The sequence below is a fragment of the Labrus mixtus genome, chromosome 6, assembly GCF_963584025.1.
Source record: "Labrus mixtus chromosome 6, fLabMix1.1, whole genome shotgun sequence".
Taxonomy (NCBI): Eukaryota; Metazoa; Chordata; class Actinopteri; order Labriformes; family Labridae; genus Labrus; species Labrus mixtus.
Window position 1 is genome coordinate 29,551,007 of NC_083617.1, and position 18,468 is coordinate 29,569,474.

At 39.9% G+C, this 18,468-nt stretch overlaps 1 protein-coding gene and 1 long non-coding RNA gene across 3 annotated transcripts in view; both read right to left on the minus strand.

The window, feature by feature from the left end:
- ttc27 (tetratricopeptide repeat domain 27) overlaps positions 1-18,468 on the minus strand; it is a 102,310-nt gene that overhangs the window by 16,305 nt on the left and 67,537 nt on the right. For both annotated transcript variants that reach the window (XM_061040825.1, XM_061040824.1), the window contains exons 11-15: positions 16,694-16,789; positions 12,564-12,686; positions 5,234-5,461; positions 1,356-1,454; positions 794-846 (exon numbers count right to left, since the gene is read on the minus strand). In XM_061040825.1, coding sequence (XP_060896808.1) covers positions 794-846; positions 1,356-1,454; positions 5,234-5,461; positions 12,564-12,686; positions 16,694-16,789 — 599 coding nt within the window. The remainder of the gene's footprint in view (positions 1-793; positions 847-1,355; positions 1,455-5,233; positions 5,462-12,563; positions 12,687-16,693; positions 16,790-18,468) is intronic.
- LOC132975928 (uncharacterized) lies at positions 3,116-4,090 on the minus strand. Its single transcript, XR_009673340.1, has 2 exons — positions 3,603-4,090; positions 3,116-3,482 (listed from the first exon to the last, which is right to left on the minus strand). It is a non-coding gene; the product is annotated as an uncharacterized LOC132975928 (long non-coding RNA).

Sequence of the window (18,468 nt, forward strand, 5' to 3'; positions counted from 1 at the left end):
TTTCTCGCTCCATGTCCTATCGTTTATGGTGAGAAGGCAGACTCAGAGGGCAGAACAAACACCTAGCTGTGGGAGTGTCACCCACCTGGGGGAGGGGTTACTGCCCTTTGTGATGTCATGAAGGGAAAATCTCCAAACGGCCTGTTTGAGCACTCATTTTCTGAAAAGTGGAGCAGGCAAAAGACGGAGAGGAAGGACTTTTCTCATCATTGGGGGGTTTGTAGACAGACTAGAGACATAGTGTGGGACAAACATGGTGAACTGGATTTTGCATCATATGTGAACTTTTATCATTTTGATTTTTAATGTGTTGTTTGTAATGTGAGGTCAAATGAGATCTCCTGAGGTGGAAAGTTGCTCTTTTTTGGGACACATGAGACCCTTCCATCACGTAGTGTGGGAGGCATCATTAGCTTCATATCTCGTACTGTGTGCATGGTTGATACAAAAGAAAAAAAAAACATCTGTAAAGTTTCTCCTTATGTAAGTACTGTTTTTTTTTAAACTCATGTAGTCTTTGCCTGGCCTTACAGAGGATAAACTCTAATACTGTTGGTAACCCTCGACCTTTCCTTTTCTTTAACAGGCTTAAGTCACCAAACACCATGATCCACTTATCCTGCAGACATGCTGTGAAAAGTTTACTGTGGAAAATAATAGTAACCTTTGCTTTGCTGCTGCATCAGACTGAACTCTAGCCACTGTATAAGCTGACACTCTCACTGCTGATGAAAACAAGTCAACACATGTCGCTCTACAATGTTTCCAAAACACACCACACACTCATACGCACTTCTTTCTCAGGCGAATGTAGGCTGTGGAGAGGTTGTTCCATGCTTCTGCGTTCTGAAAGGAGACAAAGGGGGGAAAAAAAGATGAGAACAGGAAGGACAGAGGGGAGAAGGAGGAAGTAGAGAAAACAGAGAATGATTATATTAGAACATATAGACCAATAATGGACAATTTTCATACACACAGATATGCAAAGAAGCTGTCAATGGGTTCAAGGGAGATGTGAAGAGCGACCAATAAAGACCTCATCGAGAACAAATGGGTACTGATGCGTGTGTGTGTGTGTGTGTGTGTGTGTGTGTGTGTGTGTGTGTGTGTGTGTGTGTGTGTGTGTGTGTGTGTGTGTGCGTTTGCATGCTGTAGAAAGTGACAGCAAATGTAGGAATGAGGCAGGATAAGAGATTGTCAGGGATGTTATTTTCTCATTTTCTCCCATTCGTACTTTAACACTTGATGTAGTCGATGAACTTCTCTTCGGCTTGTGTGTGTGTGTGTGTGTGTGTGTGTGTGTGTGTGTGTGTGTGTGTGTGTGTGCAATGTCTGTGTTCCAGGAGGACACTTACATCCGGCTCTAGTTGCACACATCTCTGGAAAGCCCTGGCAGCTCCCTCATAACCCTCAATGGCAAAGTATGCACAACCGAGAGAAAACCACACTCCTAGCTGTGAGAAAAGACACAAAGAGAACAAACAAAACAAAAGAGGTTAACAGACTTTCAAAAACATTCTTCTAACGGTTGTTAAAAAACAAAACAACACAAAAAAAAGTTATTTTAGTTCAAACAAGATAGCAATAAACAGCCAAGTGGAACTGTGGAAGATAGGTAGGTAAGTAGTTGATGAGATGTCAAAGGATCAACACTGATACTACAGCACATCATGGGAAGGACAATCCTATCTGTGACCTGCTGCACCAGCTGGTTTTAAGTTCTGTCTTGAGTTAAGGTTTAAAGTCCACCCTAAACCCTACGATGAAATTACCTAGTTTGTAACATAAGTGGTGTAATTTGTTTGGTTGCTCCATGGGGAAGTAAGGTTCAAGGTAACTAGAGATGGGACCAGTCCGATGTAATATCAGTATCGGGTCCGATATTGACAATATTTACATATCGGACTTACTGTGCCGATCCTCATGACCGATGAAGAAAGATCTTTAGGCACTTTAAGTTAATAGTCTCCATGACGACGTTCAGACGAGATTGAACAGCTCCTTCTATCAGATCAAGAGTACAATTCTTACACTTCAGTTTAAAACATTTCATTTGAAAACCCTGACAGTCATTGCTGCTTCCTGTTTGGCTGTGAAGCCAGCACAAAGGTAAAGATCATACATGTATGTGTTGTACACATTTATTTATTATTATTATTATTTTGCTCTTTCAATAAGAAATGCGATGCCGGGTTTACTGCAGCTTTGTGTAGCCTTACACATAATACCAACAACAACAACAACATAATTAACTGTGACTCTGTGTTTCGTTATGTTGGGCCTCAGCCATGTGGTTGGGACGAAGGACTCAGGCCTATGTCACAGTCTTGAGCCTGACTAAAGTGATTTTGAAGGCAACTAAACAAAGGGGTCTTAGCCCAGCAAACCCCCAACAGAAACTAACAAATAGGTGTGAAAAGTGGGGGGGTTGGGGGCTTCTGAATTCTCTATCCTCATTGGAGGAGGCCTGAGGTAAACCCACAGGCAGCTCCAGTCTTTAAAAGCAATCACCAGGCATTGCTTCCTTCTCTTCAAGTGTGGTCTGCCGACACTAGAGGATACCCTCTCCAACAAGATGGACTCCAGCATTCGAGACAAAGCCTTTCCTCCTCTTGACTTACATAGGTTAAACTCCAGAGCTGAGGTTGCTCAGTATAGGTAGCTCTTCACATGCTGAATTCAAGCATCAGAGGATTCAGCTGACTACTTCCACGGCATATTTTTAGGAGTTTTGGGCGCAATCAGATGCTCTCAGGTTCGAACAAAAAGAAGAGTTTCTTTCCTTTGATTTTTCGTAAGACGTCATTGAACGCAACTGGACAGGAGCGCTGAAGGAAGCCCACTGATCCCTGAATCCACAAGGACACATAAAGAACTCTGCTCCTGCAACCAGAAGACCCTATAGAGCAGCGCTCTGGTCGAAGATCTGAATCCCGCTACCCTCCTCCTACATCTGCCACGAAGGAAACCTGCCTGAATCTGATGATTCAACATTCAACAGAGTGACGATCTAACCAACTTTGCAACGATCACCAGGAGTTACCCCAAGTAAGAGCTTTGGTCTGGGCAGAAATAGTTTCAGAAATAGTTATGTTTCTTTTATAACCACTGATAATTATGCATCATTGTTGACGACACGTCACATTCTGTTTATTATCTGTTGTAAGCTGCTGCATTTGTTTTATTGTGATGAACTGCTGTGTTCGCCTTTGTATGTAATGCTATGCTAGTTTACCTTCAGTCAACGGCTTTCACAATCAGAAAGACCAGTGTACCCGCCGTTGAATCAAAGTCCGGCCACTGGCTTTCAATCTGGTGTTTAAGTAACAGTTACTGAACTCAGCTCAGAGAGCTCAAACTATTTCAAAAGGCAGCCACACGGCTTCCTTTGTTGTCCACCATTTTGTCACCATGTGACGAAGCCACATGGTGCGTTGTCTCTCTCCACCATCTTGTTCTCTCTCTCTCTCTCTCTCTCTCTCCTCTACACACACACACACACACACACACACACACACACACACACACACACACACACACACACACACACACACACACACACACACACACACACACACACACACACACACACACACACACACACACACACACACACACACACACACACACACACACACACACACATTCACACCTCATCCACAAGCCTTGCTTGATAATGTTTGTTGCTTAGATTAGTTTATGATAGTTATTTGTTTGATTAAGTTCATTGATTTTGGATTGATGTTGCTTTGTTTAAATAAATTCTGTTATAATTTAAGAGAGCAGTTGTTTGTGATTACTGGTTGTATTTGCATTGTGATATAATCTGGGTGCGAGGGCTTTGTGTACGGATTTCACGCCTTCAATTTATTAAATATAGTTATTAATTATTAATAATATTAGTAATTAAATAACTAATTTGAGACTGATTTGAGTGATATTTTGGTTATATTTCCCTGAGTACAGGGTGGTGCCCCAAAACGAGATTAAACATAGTTTGATGATATTTTATTTATATTATTAATAATTAAGTATAATTATTAAAGAATATAACCAAAGTTGACTTGATACAACCCCAACAGTTATCTGTACATACAGTTTGTATCGGAATTTGATCGGAAAAAGAAACAAGTGGAACGGTGCATCAGCGTAACGTCCTTACAGCTCATCAGTCAAATAACATCGTTGACCTCAAATGGTCAAATGAAACTTCAGGTAATCTTACTGTAGGGATGTAATGTATTACATAGAAGCACTGCCGACACCAAACCAGTAAATCCCTTGCTCCTCATCCCTTCATGTTATTCCACCATTCAAGCGATACACCATGACAACTGTGTTTTACAGGAAACTGTACACGTACTACAGGCTAGGTGTAAGATTTAAGTTATTAAATATGCCTACGTTAGAACTATCTCAGCTGGTGCTTCAACTTAATCAGTAGTACTGCATAAACTCAGTTAGAAATGAGAAATTACATTCAAAGTAGGCTTCATCTGAACTCATGCATAGCTGGTGCAGCAGAGTGCTGGATCTTTTTTCCAAAGGATCCATCCAGTAGCTCTTAAGATATTCCGATCAAGACCCCAAATTTCTCATTAAAGGCTTTATATGTGATTTTTCACACCTAAATATAATATAAATCAAGTATATCCTCTGAAAATAACTCTGTGAGTCATGACTGTCTACAATGGGTGTAACACCCGAGTCCCACTGTCTGTGATGTTTTCAGAGTTTTCAGAGTCCTATCTTCAGTTTGTTTACATCTCCGGGACAGCCGGCTGACTCCTCCCCTCACGTATAAAAGTTGTTTAATTGAGGGACTAGAGAAAAGAAGAATAACATACTGTACTCACTGCTTAACTGTGTTTCTAGATCACGCTCATTTCAGGTAAATTTACATGCAGTGTGAAGATACGAGCATAATAAAGATCACTAGCATTAGCATGCTAACACAACAATGCACCGCAAGTTGTTTTGGTTTCATGCTGGTGCTCAAGGGCGACATCTGCTGGATCAAAAAATCGCATATAAAGCCTTTAATGATGGTGCTAATTTTAAGTTTCATTTATTTATTCATTAATTGGATCCCCATTAGTTGTTACCGCAGTAACAACTATTCTTCATGGGGTCCATACAAACGACCCCAAATTAGCAGAGTAAGTAGCAGAAGATGAATGGACGGATTAGGCATATAGTTTGAAATGTCTGAAATGTCTGTGTGTGCTTCTACCTGCATGGCGTTGATTTTAACCGACTGCTCGAAGCAGTCAACACACTGCTTGAACTCCTTGTTCTGGAGGTGCAGCAGGGCTTTGGAGCGCATTGCTCTGGCACTTCGTCGCTTGGACAGCTCCCACGCCCGGTCGTAGTACTGATGGTCCCTCAATATGTCTCCCAGGAGGCAATACAGACTGGGCGTCTCCTTCTTCTCCAGCTCCGTGCGAACAATCTCCTCGGCCTATAGCAAAAGGGAAGAGAAAAAATAGAATATTATTAGTTTTTGATCCCAAACTGGGAAATTGTGGCGTTACAGCAGCAGGTTATCCAAACACACAATATTAGCAATTAAACACAATATAATATTAAATACATGGTAAATAAGCGCTAAAAACATCAAAACTAAGAATGAGAATATATACAACCAGGATTTAACTAAGCATAAGGTGAGAGATAAGTCAGGGTGAAGGTAGCTACAGAAAAGGAGGGAGACAGTCATAAAGCAATAGGATGAAAATGAACACTACAAACACAACAGAGGGGATTTGGAAACACAGTTTGACAGATAAACACTGAGAAAATTGAGGTAAGGGTTGTGTTACAAGTAAAGTGACAGTCAAATCACATGTTGACGTTTGCACTCGTTACACCTCTCCATGCCCGTACATGCTCTGCTTAGGAAGAGCTGAGGCCCACACTGTTGTGACTGAGGCAGGAATAATGAGCAGATTGTTTTCCCCTTTCCAAATCCACATATCTGGATTGTGATTGTGAAATGTACAATAATAACCACTGGAAGTCGGAGGAGCCCACGAGGGCACAACATTGGAATGAAAGTATTGACAGTAATATGTTCCCTGTGAGTGTTTGTATTAGCATAAGCTATTCATTTCAGAGCTGCATTAATATGTTTGTTAAAGTCGATAGCTTCAGCAGTTAAAGGTTTGTCATGTGTTTACTATCACGGCCAATACAACCGGTCGATTGACACCAATTTTGGATACCAGTGTTCGGCTTATTGAACTATTTTGGATGAGAAAACGACTCAAATGTTTTGAGTTGTTGTCGACTGAAACTGGACTCAATCTATTCAGGGTAAAAACGACTGATAAAAAAAACTGATCAATACACATTTTCATCCAAAGACTAAGACTAAATCTTAAATAGCTACCAAAATGAACACTGACCATAACGCTCCCTGCATGAAATAAAGAAACCTTGTTGTATGTATTTTAACGACACTCTGCACAGCTAATACCCCATCTAACAAACTACAAAGATATATACAGAGTTTTTTTATTACTGTTATGTTAGATACTTTATTTATCCCCTAGGGGACATTCAGGAGTATCCCATAACTCACAAGTTAAAAACATTGAACAAACAGTGAAAAGGACCATGTTCATTTAAAATTGCAATAATCAAATTAACAGATAATAAAATGCTTAAAGTCTCTGTAGTCCTAGATAGTTCTTATTATCGTACCAATCTCCGGGGTGTTGAGGAGAGAAAGAAGAAAAGGCAGACAGCGACGTTTGAACCACAGCTCCAATCATGAGCTGCTGCCATTGTCATGGGCCGTTGCTACTAGCCTAATGATTAGTGCGTGCGACCCGTGCACAGAGGTTCAAGTCCTCAGGGCTGACGGCCCGGGTTCAAATCCCTTCCATGGCTCCTTTGCTGCGTGTCGTTCCCCGCTCTCTCTCCACCCTGTTCCTGACTCTTTAAAAAGGGGTGATGCTAAAGTGCCCTCCTGGTTGGCAAAACACACTAAACTGCCCTCTTAAAAAAACAAAACTTAAATGACTTATGCACAACCATGCACAACTTCAGCATGCCTCTCTGACAGTGAAGAAAAGAGAAGCAGCACTGAACAGAACCCAGACCTCTCCTGACAAATGGATCGCCTTGTTATTTAGAATCTCAGTGACTACATAACATGCACTATTGGCTGGGACTACCACAGCACATGATTTAAAACAAGAGGGGAGCAGGAGACTTTTATTATTAGCCAAAAGCACCTGGGTAATCAAATTGGAAAGACAAGAGCAGGCTGAAATTGAATAACGCAGGTCTGGCAGCCTGTGGGAGTCCCGCTGAGGGTCCTGGACGGGCAGAGTTAGACATTCAGGTCAGCAATCAGTCTCCACACGCACATGATTGCACGTCTGCACTTAATGAGTGTGTTTGTATGCAACATGTTTACTGGCCTATATGAATGCTTATGCATATTATATTCCCTGGGCTTGTGTGTGTGCATTCTAATGACCACATATAATACATGCATTTTATTCTAAATGTATTCATACTGTGCATGTGAATGTTAATAGAAATACTATAAATTGTGAACTGTGTGACTCCTGTCTGCACAATGGAGATGTGGGTCATAAAGCATTTTGTATTCAACTGCATACAGCTTCGTGCTATTGATGGTTATGTAGCCAGTGACAAACACAGAAGATGGATTATAATAGACATAAGACTCATACGCCAAATATATATTATGTGGTATAACCATGTGACAGGCTCATTTACATCACATTAGCAAAGAGCTTTAATCTGTTGATTGAGTTGGCTTTAATGTAATTATCAAAAATGGAACACGATCAATTAACTGAAATAATGTCCCTGTTATGAACACCCTGTCCCGCTCTTGGTAACATCCCTCTGTACTTTCAGAACAGCCTGCACTCTTCTTCGCCTGGATGGTTCTGGAAACATTCCTCAGAAATCCTGCTGCATGTTGACATGATAGCACTACGCGGTCACTGCAGCAGTTCTGTGGGTCAATCTCCCTTTCCACCCAAAGGTCCCAAAGCTGCAACATTCAGAACATTCCCACGGTAACCATTTTCCTCTGATGTTATGTTCCTGGCAGGAACCTCAAACACAGTTTTGATGTTATATTGATGTGTACAAGTTTATCAAAACTTAAATATGTACTGAATATGATGAATCTTTAGGAGGGCCACTTGACAAGCCCCTCTGGGTTTATTTGGCTCATCCAGCACATTTCTTTCAAAATGCATATTTTGTTAGTTGACTAATCATTATGTACTTTCTGTTTTTTTCCATTTATCTATTATGTTTGTTTTGCTTTTTAAGTGCAATAAAATAAATAATATTAATTTTAAAAAAATCTGAATAATTTCAACACTTACTGATTGACGATTAAGGGTGGCCCGAAAGACATCGGACCATTTCAAGAGCTCAAAAATATGCTTGTTAAGGTAAGATAAGGTACCCTTTGCTGAAGTCGCAAAGGTTAATGTTAGCAAGCAAGCAACTTAAATAAGCGTACATTCCTGTTATTACATTACCATTAATCCCATTTTAACATCTAACACTATGGACCAGTAATGTTAGTTAGAAAGTGTCTGAATTCTAACATTAGCCGTTGTCTTAATTATACAATGACTTATCTAATATGTTGTCACAACTGGAAATTATTTCCTTTTTATAACAGAATTTCTGCTTCTCACTGTGTGCATGTCATTAGAGAAATATGGCTGCCATGTGAATACTGTGGGTTGACATTTTGTGGCTTTGAAGGCATTTGTAGTTCACTGAACTGTCCTGTTGTTGGAAACAGCTTGAAATAACATTTGTTCTTTGTAAAATGATTTTGTTACTCCAAGAGCTTTTCAAATGTTCATGCATTTTGCATGAATCATCTGAAACACTTGTCTTGAGACTAACCCAAATTGAGCCCACAAGGTTCATCACCTTGAACAGTCCTCATGGCTGCCTTCGACCAACAGTACATCATGCAGATTTAAATAGTTTGTGTAAGGGTCTGAATTGTAAGAAGTGATGAGTTTAAATACAGAAGTGGCCACAAAGTGTATATTTCACAAAGAGTCACTTCATCCTCATCAACTGCAATCATCCCGAGCACCAGACGGGAGCCGATTCCAAGGGACCAAGTACTGCTACACAACATTAAAGCACCAATGTTATGGAGTCTTTTGTTCCTGGTGCAGTCCTTTCAGTACTTATTCTATGCAATATGTGATTTGGCTTTGATATTGCTCCGTCTCATATGTCTCATTTCATCTATTCATATTAAGGTCCTGTTTTCCTACTAATGCCTTACATTATTGTGTGTGGATACATGTGAGTAAAGGGTGCTACTCTTGCACATTTATTTTGTCTTTGTATTTGTGAACATTGGGGTGAGAAGGAGAATGTTGCTGGGGCAGAACATTGCTAATGACTCCTGTGACTAAGGTCAGTCTTGTTCTGTTTCTGTTGTGCTGTTTTTGTGTACGCACGTTTTGACCAAGGACCAAAATAATTTTCTTCATGAAGAACAAAGTTTAACTTGAAACCTTTTTTAAATTCAGCCTTCATACCCCACAGTACTCGCATTGGCCTCAGAGCTGATGATTTAAGTGAAAGTAAACAGTCCTTCAAACAGAACTGCAAAGGTTTTAACCCTTAAAAACCTGGATTTTCCAAACATTTATGCTTGCTTTGGTTCTTCACCAACTGGCACTTACATTATGTAGATAAAGCCATTCATCAAAGTCAAACACCTGTTTGTGCTAAACTTGCCTACTTGTGGCAATGGCAACATGGTTGTGGACACCTGCTGTATTTTAATGTTAAAATACTCATGACCAGAGGTGACATCTGAGGTGATTTTGTGGTAGTCCTTAGCTGAAGTGTTCTATTTCAAGGCAATTTCAAGACTTGTGAATCGCCATCAAAATGGCAGCAGATGGATGCATCCCTAATAATTACTAAATGGAGGTTCTTGAGCCAAATTCATTCATAATTTAGATAAGGTCGTAAAGAAGTCTGTGACTCTTAAAAAAGCATTGTCACAGGTTGGCAACCTTGCCGTAAGACAGTTCATGACATCTCTGCCTGACTACATCCACCCCAGCCAAATGCAAGTCTGTCGGTGTACTTTCCAGAAAGCACACCAATTAAAAGAGCAATGCCGTGAATTGACCAAAAAAAGTGTTCAACCAATCACTTCAAGACTAAGTTTGTTAGATTTCTTTGTTCCAGAGAATGGTCTCAATGAGACGGGACATGAGGACATGTAAGCCAGTTGGGTGCTTCCGACTTTGTGGCAAAAAAAATTGGGAACGCATTACTTTTCCAGCATGGAACCATGAACACAAATTGAGATCCATCTGTCTTGGCTGACATGCTTCATAAGTGTCACAAGGATTTTGAAAAAAGGCAGACCTAAGGTTGTGCTCCAAAACTTACACACTTTGTATGTTGGGCACAGTTAAACACAATTTGGTGGATGTTGGCCTCTACCAGATCTGTCCCTTGTCAATAATTCTGTTTTTGATATTAACGGCCTGCTAGAGGAGCAAAAGGTATATTGGTTCAACGTTAGCCAGTTGAGCTGGTTTGGGCACAAGATCAGAACACTTCTTAGGTGGCTTCTATTTACTATTTTACTGACCTATCCGATTGGTTAGCCACCCTGTGCTACACCAAGAACAACATGGAGCAATTGGATTTCTAACCCAACTCAAGATAAGCTCAGGTTCCCCAGGAGAAGCTTTAAATTATTGCTAGTAGGAAACATCTTGACTAACTGCAACTATAAGCAAGCCCCCAGTAAGTGGAGGAAACTGGAAGGAAAGATGGATGAACAGTATGATAATCATGCATTCAATGATATATTTCTATTTGAGAGGAAGAGTGCATTGCTGTGCTGTAGATTATGTGAAATATGTTTATCCTGTTGGTGCTCCATTGGGCTAGATAATTTAACAGTACTTGCTAGATAAATTGTGTGTGTAATGGCTTTACCATACCACCAGAAATGTGCACCTGTAGCAGTAAAAAGCATAAAGATAGATGGATAGATGATAAGGGCAGGGTTCGAGCCGGCTCAGCCATGTCAGATAAACTTTATTTTGGTCACTTATTTCGCCACTTTAATAATACTTATTGGTGTTGTATTTTACATCGTTGGAAAGCCTGATTAGTCACCTTTACAACGAGGTATAACTTGTAAGGATAATGCATTCATGGAATGAGCAACACAGCTAAATGTGTGGGTAGCGCCCCCCAAAAATGTGCCAAAATCCCCTGCAATCTTCTCCTGTTGGTATTCACTCCTGTTTTGAGTTTCTTGGTGGAATTGATGATTGTACTCTCCCACAGTAATACGTTTTTTACACTTTATACATTTTACACTGTCAGGGACCTCAGTAGCGTGTGGATGATCCATACGAGGCCACAACAGCTTGGCCCCTCCTCCTCATGCTAGTCACCAGCCTGGTCACATTTTGCTGTGGGATGGCATCCCATTCCTCAACCAGGAGTTGTTGAAGGTCAACCAGCGTGGTTGTGTTGGTCACTCTGGCATGAACAGCATGCCCAAGATGATCCCACAAGTGCTGTCAATTAGGTGTCAGTCATACACCTGTAACTGGCACACACCTGGCAGCACTTGAAGCTCAAAACAGGAGTGAATACCAACAGAAGAACATTGCAAGGGATTTTTTATTTTTTATTTTTTTTAAGATTTATTTTTAGGCTTTTTGTGCCTTTAATGGAGAGATAGGACAGTGGATAGAGTTGGAAATCAGGGAGAGAGAGAGTGGGGAATGACATGCGGGAAAGGAGCCACAGGCTGGATTTGAACCTGGGCCGCCTGCTTGGTGGACCATAGCCTCCATACCACCAACCACTGCGCCACCAGCTCCCCATTGAAGGGGATTTTGGCACATTTTAGGGCGCTACCCACACGTTTAGCTGTGTTGCACATTCCACAAATGCACAATCCTTACAAGAAATACCTCGTTGTAAAGGTGACTAATCAGGCTTTCCAACGATATAAAATACAACACCAATAAGTATTATTAAAGGGGTGAAATAAGTGACCGAAATAACGTTTCCAAACTTTTTTTGAGGAGTTTAGGTACCGGTATATGCACCTGTCAGGCATCTGAACCATTCATAGCAGCATTGTTTTCCTTTGTAACTTGCTATAATGAATGTTCTAAAGGCCATCTTTTACCAACAGTTGTTTTATTGGCTTGATTCTTGAAGTAAAAATCATACTGTCATTAATGATCAACGTGCAATAAATCTGAATTTCATTCTTGACACTTGTGGCCATGAGGCTGTGATAGTTCTTCTCAGTTCGGAGTTAACTTTCCTTCTCCTAACACTGCATTATAGTGTCTCACCTGACATTCAAACATTGTTGTTAAGGCAGTAGCTGCGGGCTCAGTTTTAATGCTAACGTGTCAACATTGATGTCGATATCGAGAGATTACAATGAATCCGTTGAAATTACAGATGCTATGGTAGCTCGTTGGGAAAGCTGTCTTTCTGCGAGTGTGTTGTTGTGTACATACCTTGCCATGTTGACCCAGCCTCTCATAGCAGATAACTACATCCTCCCAGAGCTCCAGCTTTTCATACATGAGCAGAGCTGAACTGATGCAGCCGAGGTCTATCAGCAGGGAGGCAAGCTGTTTCTGTAGTGGGGGGGGGAAAGAAGAACAAGACGATGAGGCTGAAACAACACCAGCAGCTTTGAAATGTCATCAGCATGCTAACATGCTCACATGCTCATATTATAAAGGCCAGCATGGTGAATTTCAGCAGGTATAATGTTAGCATACCCACGATAACGTACAAGCAAAAAAACTCAAATATGTCTGGAAAATTAATGCAAGGTATCTGTTAACGAAACATTGTTCAAGCTATTGTAATTGGAAACAACACAGCACCATCATGGCATGAAGTAACTAAAGCACAAATAAAATCTGTGCAGATCCAGGGTGCCGGTAGCCTAGTAGAGTGCACACCCTATGTACAGAGGCTAAAGTCCTCCAAATGGTTGACCTGGGTACTAATCCTACTCTATTCACTATCCTTCCCATAAATAAAGGCATAAGAAGCCCAAAAAATAACCTTTAACAAAAATCTGTGCAGCATTGATCTTTCAAAGGCCTTGGGTACAGCTGACCACCATATCCGTCTGCAACATAAACACGAGGGTTGTTTGAGCATCCTGTGGCTGCTTTTAAAGTTAGCGCTCTAAAGCTTGGCACACATTAAAAGATTTGTCAAATCTTCACAGATGTTGAAAATGGGAGATACTCAACAAAGTGATGAAAAACGGTTTTGTTCCTGAAGTGTGTGGAGATCAACAATATGACCAAAACAGCAAACACACACGAACAGATTCTGTTCCTAATCAACAAGGGGCCCGAAGAACTGGTGATGGTTTTTGGACGACTTATTACAGAGAAAAGAAGTAAAAACATTGGATGAAGTTGTGGAGATGTTACAGCGAGCTGGAGCTGAATAAATAAATTGATTTGCTGTGGTTGTTGTGCATCCTTCTACAGTCAGCTCGTTTCCCAATTGGCTATCATTTCACTAACGTTACAATCCAGTGCGTGCAGGATCAGGGTTCCCCTCAAACAACAGGAGATCGGATCTTAAATATGAAACAATTTGAAATGAAAAGCAGATCTGGACACTCTTAACACATCCCACACCACAAAACAATCTGGCAGGATAAGCTTTAGAACAACTAAAACATTGGGACTTTGCTTTGGATTGGGAGAAAGGGGGATTTGGCCCCTGAATATTTTGTAGAGTGTACCACTCTTAATAAGCCACGATGAGTTTAATTTGATTGCTCTTCCTCCGCTCTACTACATATTGAGTCCCTCAAGGTTCTGTTTGGGATTTTATTATTTTACCATTTAAAGTAAACAACCTCTTTTAAATATGCTTGTTTTTAATGCTAATACTTATGTATTTGCAGTTTGCCTTTGTTACTGCAGAATTTAATTATTTAACTGAAACATGATTTACATAAAATGATTATTTTTTTCTATTTCCATCGCAGCAAGATTAGAATTGTCACCTTGAAGAGAAGTCAGGTTGAATAGCGTCTCATTATGAAGGCCTTTGGAAATGTAGAGAAGGGTTTAAATGCTAATTCAATTTAAAAATCATATTGCTGGTCGCTGGTAGCCTAGTGGTTAGTGAGCGCTCCCCATGTATGGAGGCTGTAGTTCTTCGAGCGGGCGGCCCGGGTCCGAATCCGGCCTGTGGCTCCTTTCCTGCATGTCATTCCCCACTCTCTCTCTCCCCCATTTTTGACTCTATTTGCTGTCGTATCTCTAAAATAAAGGTACAAAAAAGCCCCCAAGAAAACCTAAAAAGAAAAAAAATGGATATTGCTGAAGTGGCTTAACCTGTTTCAACTCTGTTGTCTTTTTTTAGCAAATATTTTTATTTTATTTTACACTGTTTTAAATGTTATGCTTGTAGGGAGTTGTTTGCTGTTTTGGTCAGAACTTTCTCCCAAAAAAAAAATGTGAACAAGATTGTTATCTTAATGGGAATCACCTGGTTTAATACAGGGCACATTGTAAAAAAAATGACTGGACGATAAAGGATCACCAAGTTTATTAGAAGTCATCATGAAGGATTTTTAAACCCAGTTTTATAGTAATCCATCCAATAGTTATTTTAACTCTGGATCCACGTGCTAAAACAAAAAGCCTTCAGTGCATTCCTTCTTTCCCGCCATGAAGCCACATCATTATAGAGTCTAAAAATAATGTCTTTTATTGGGATAATGATTTACTGTACTCTGTGTGTGAAAGTGTTTCTATACCAATGTGAGATGAATGAAAACCAATGGCTGCCTGAAGGGTGGGAAATTCGTCGTAAAATTTACAGCATGCTTTAGAAAATGGACGGCTGTAATGTAAAATGTAATGTATATGCTGTGTAGTTACAGGCCTGAAATGTACAAAAACTGAGAGTATATGAGGCACAACACACTCACACAAACATAAACCCACCCCCAGCCATAAAAAGGCCTTGAGTGCTTTGTTACATGCCCACCTTGGTTCTCTAGTGTGGAGAAAATGCATCACAGCGCCTGCTGCAATCCTCCGCCTCAACCCACTTTCAAGTCCTCAGGCAGCAATAGGGACTCTTCAATTCCTGCTTTATTGCTGTTATCAGTTATTACATGCCGCCTGGGCGATGTCTCCTCCCCAACATCTCCCTCGCTCTCTTTCTTTTCAGCACTCCCCCCTCCTTCAATCTTCTAGACAGGTCTAAATCTTTTTATTACTGCTTATTCTACTTACAGCTCTTTCCATTTTCATTCGGTTCCCTGTCCCGGGCTCTGTTATGGTGGCTAATGTTTGCCTTCATAGATTCCTGTGATGCTTCGTGGTTCAGCAAATGTGTCATGAAAGCTCATTAATGTATTTTTTTTACAATCCCTGTGAGACCTTTAGACATTTCATTAATCTCCTGTCACTTCATTGCTGTCACCCTCAGCTAGAAAAAGCTATTTTAAGGATTATAATAAAACGAGTGCGCATTTTCTGATACAAAGAAAGTTACAAATGTAACTAATTGTCCAATCAATTTTTAGGAATGATTCACAGCAGGTCTGTTGAGCTCTAGTAGCTGTTAATTTGTCCTAAAATAAACCACTTACATTAGCCTTATCATTTACTCACAGTTTAAAGACCAACATGTTTAAGCATAAAACACTTTATTTTGAAGGGTCAGAGCAGGACACATTGCTAAAGGCCCCTTTTTGGTGAGCAGGTATTCTACTGCAACCAAGTTTTGAGTCATGTTAACTTCTGCTACTATATGTTGTAAAAATGATCACCTGAAGAAGACCTCTGGTCAAAATGTAGTGATCATTAAAACCCTTTTTTTGCGGCAATTGAGCAAGTGTGCGGCCCTATCTTCTTTCTCACTATATGTTGTAAAGATATATTCTGGTGGCGTCGCCCTGCCTGCGACCCGGACTCTCGTGCTGCTGCTTTCCCTCAGGCTGTGTTTTTGCAGCTCTTGTGCAATATAGGTTGTGTTTTGTTTTTCATTTCTCTGTGCCTCTCTGTTAACACGTGGATGTGTTTTTCTATTGTTTATATTTATTGATTCTCGGGGAAGCAGCTGAATGTTTGGCAGCACTTTGAGTCCAAGACAAATTTCCCAGAGTGGACAATAAAGTGTATCGTATCGTATCGCATCATAACATCTGACCAGTAGATTTAAGATCGGGCAGTCAACCACTCATTCTCTCTCATCCACCCTCAGCGTCACACCGTCAACACAGCTTCTCATTTGCACCATGTTTTGTTTTAGTCTGCTTATGTTACTTTAGTTTAACACCACAAAACATGCCGCACTCACCACACACTCAACAGCCGACACACTTAGTTAAACCTGTATGTTTCCCTTGTTTTTTGTCAGGCCTTAAGAGCTGGGTCATGATACTAGCCTAAACATCTATTTCTAGAGCTGCAACACAAACACAATGCTGATATTTATTCCCATGTAGTGACACATATTTGTTTGTAAAGACGCAGGCTTTATACCACAAATCTCTACCCGTGTTCAATTCAGAAAATGTATTGTCACAAGACAAACAGAGGTCTGCTTTTGCATAAGAATATGTGCTTGAAAATGAAGTGTACGCTACCTGGACGACCCATCTGGTCGGGGCTTGGCAGCAGTAGAAGAGTTTGAGCCGCTCAATCACCGGACAGTTCTTGTCTTCAAAGTGGTCAACTATCGCCTGGGAAAGAGAACAGGAAATTAAAATCAACTATTTAAGTTTATGTTAACTTCTGGAGATTATAGATTCACCACACTGTGATTTATTTTATTATGTCACGAGTGAGATGTGTTGACAGCAGATACCAAAGCAGTCACCTTTATCACTTACAATCTAAAGGGTAACAGGATGGACAGGCGTTATTTGGGACTTAATGGCAGATGATGGAACATAAAAATAAAGCAAATGTTCAACACAACAGAGTCGTCAGGATTCCTTTTTAAAAACTTCACAGCTATGTGGATGTTCTGATTCTTATCCTTAATAGTCTTTCAATTTCACAGATATAGAACAATAATTCTGAAAAAATGACAGGACTAAAAAACCAGACACTTCTTCTACATTTACATCTCCTGTCTGTATCCTTACATCTGGATAACTTCCTTTCCACAGAGCTCATCAGCCGTCAACATAAAAAAAAGCTGTTAGACTCTAAAGAAAATATTTGTATTCAATGAATGTAACATTGTGATATCTGTCAAATTAAGGGAGGCTTTGTCGAACCAACTAAACGTGACCACACAATCACCAACACATTAAACACTATGTATTGAAAATAAATAGATTCATGAGTCGTCTTCTCCAACCAATAAGAAAGAAGTCTGTCTGATATACCTCTTCCCCATTGTACAATGATCTGATTTGTCCTGTACAGTGCTGTGACCAAGAATTTCACATTTGGGACAATAAAGATTAAGTCTAAACTTAATAAAATATTTGAGAAAATGTATTGTATTAGGATAAGCCCCTTGAGGTGTATCACCTCGTTTTCAAGGGGGTCCCAAACATATATTTACAAAGACACAGGTACAACACAGCAATACAAAACCAAAACATAACACACTACAGACAAAACAAAGTCATACATACAGCAGAAAACAACAACAAAACATAGCACACTACAGATGAAACAAACAAAGTCATACATACAGCAGAAAACAACAACAAAACATAACACACTACAGACAAAACAAAGTCATACATACAGCAGAAAACAACAACAAAACATAACACACTACAGACAAAACAAAGTCATACATACAGCAGAAAACAACAACAAAACATAACACACTACAGATGAAACAAACAAAGTAATACATACAGCAGAAAACAACAACAAAACATAACACACTACAGACGAAACAAACAAAGTAATACATACAGCAGAAAACAACAAAAACAACAAAACATAACACACTACAGACGAAACAAACAAAGTAATACATACAGCAGAAAACAACAAATACAACAAAACATAACACACTACAGACGAAACAAACAAAGTAATACATACAGCAGAAAACAACAAAAACAACAAAACATAACACACTACAGACGAAACAAAGTAATACATACAGCAAAAAACAACAACAACAACAAAACATAACACACTACAGACGAAACAAACAAAGTCATACATACAGCAGAAAACAACAACAACACATAACACACTACAGACGAAACAAAGTAATACATACAGCAGAAAACAACAACAAAACATAACACACTACAGACAAAACAAAGTCATACATACAGCAGAAAACAACAACAAAACATAACACACTACAGATGAAACAAACAAAGTCATACATACAGCAGAAAACAACAACAAAACATAACACACTACAGACGAAACAAAG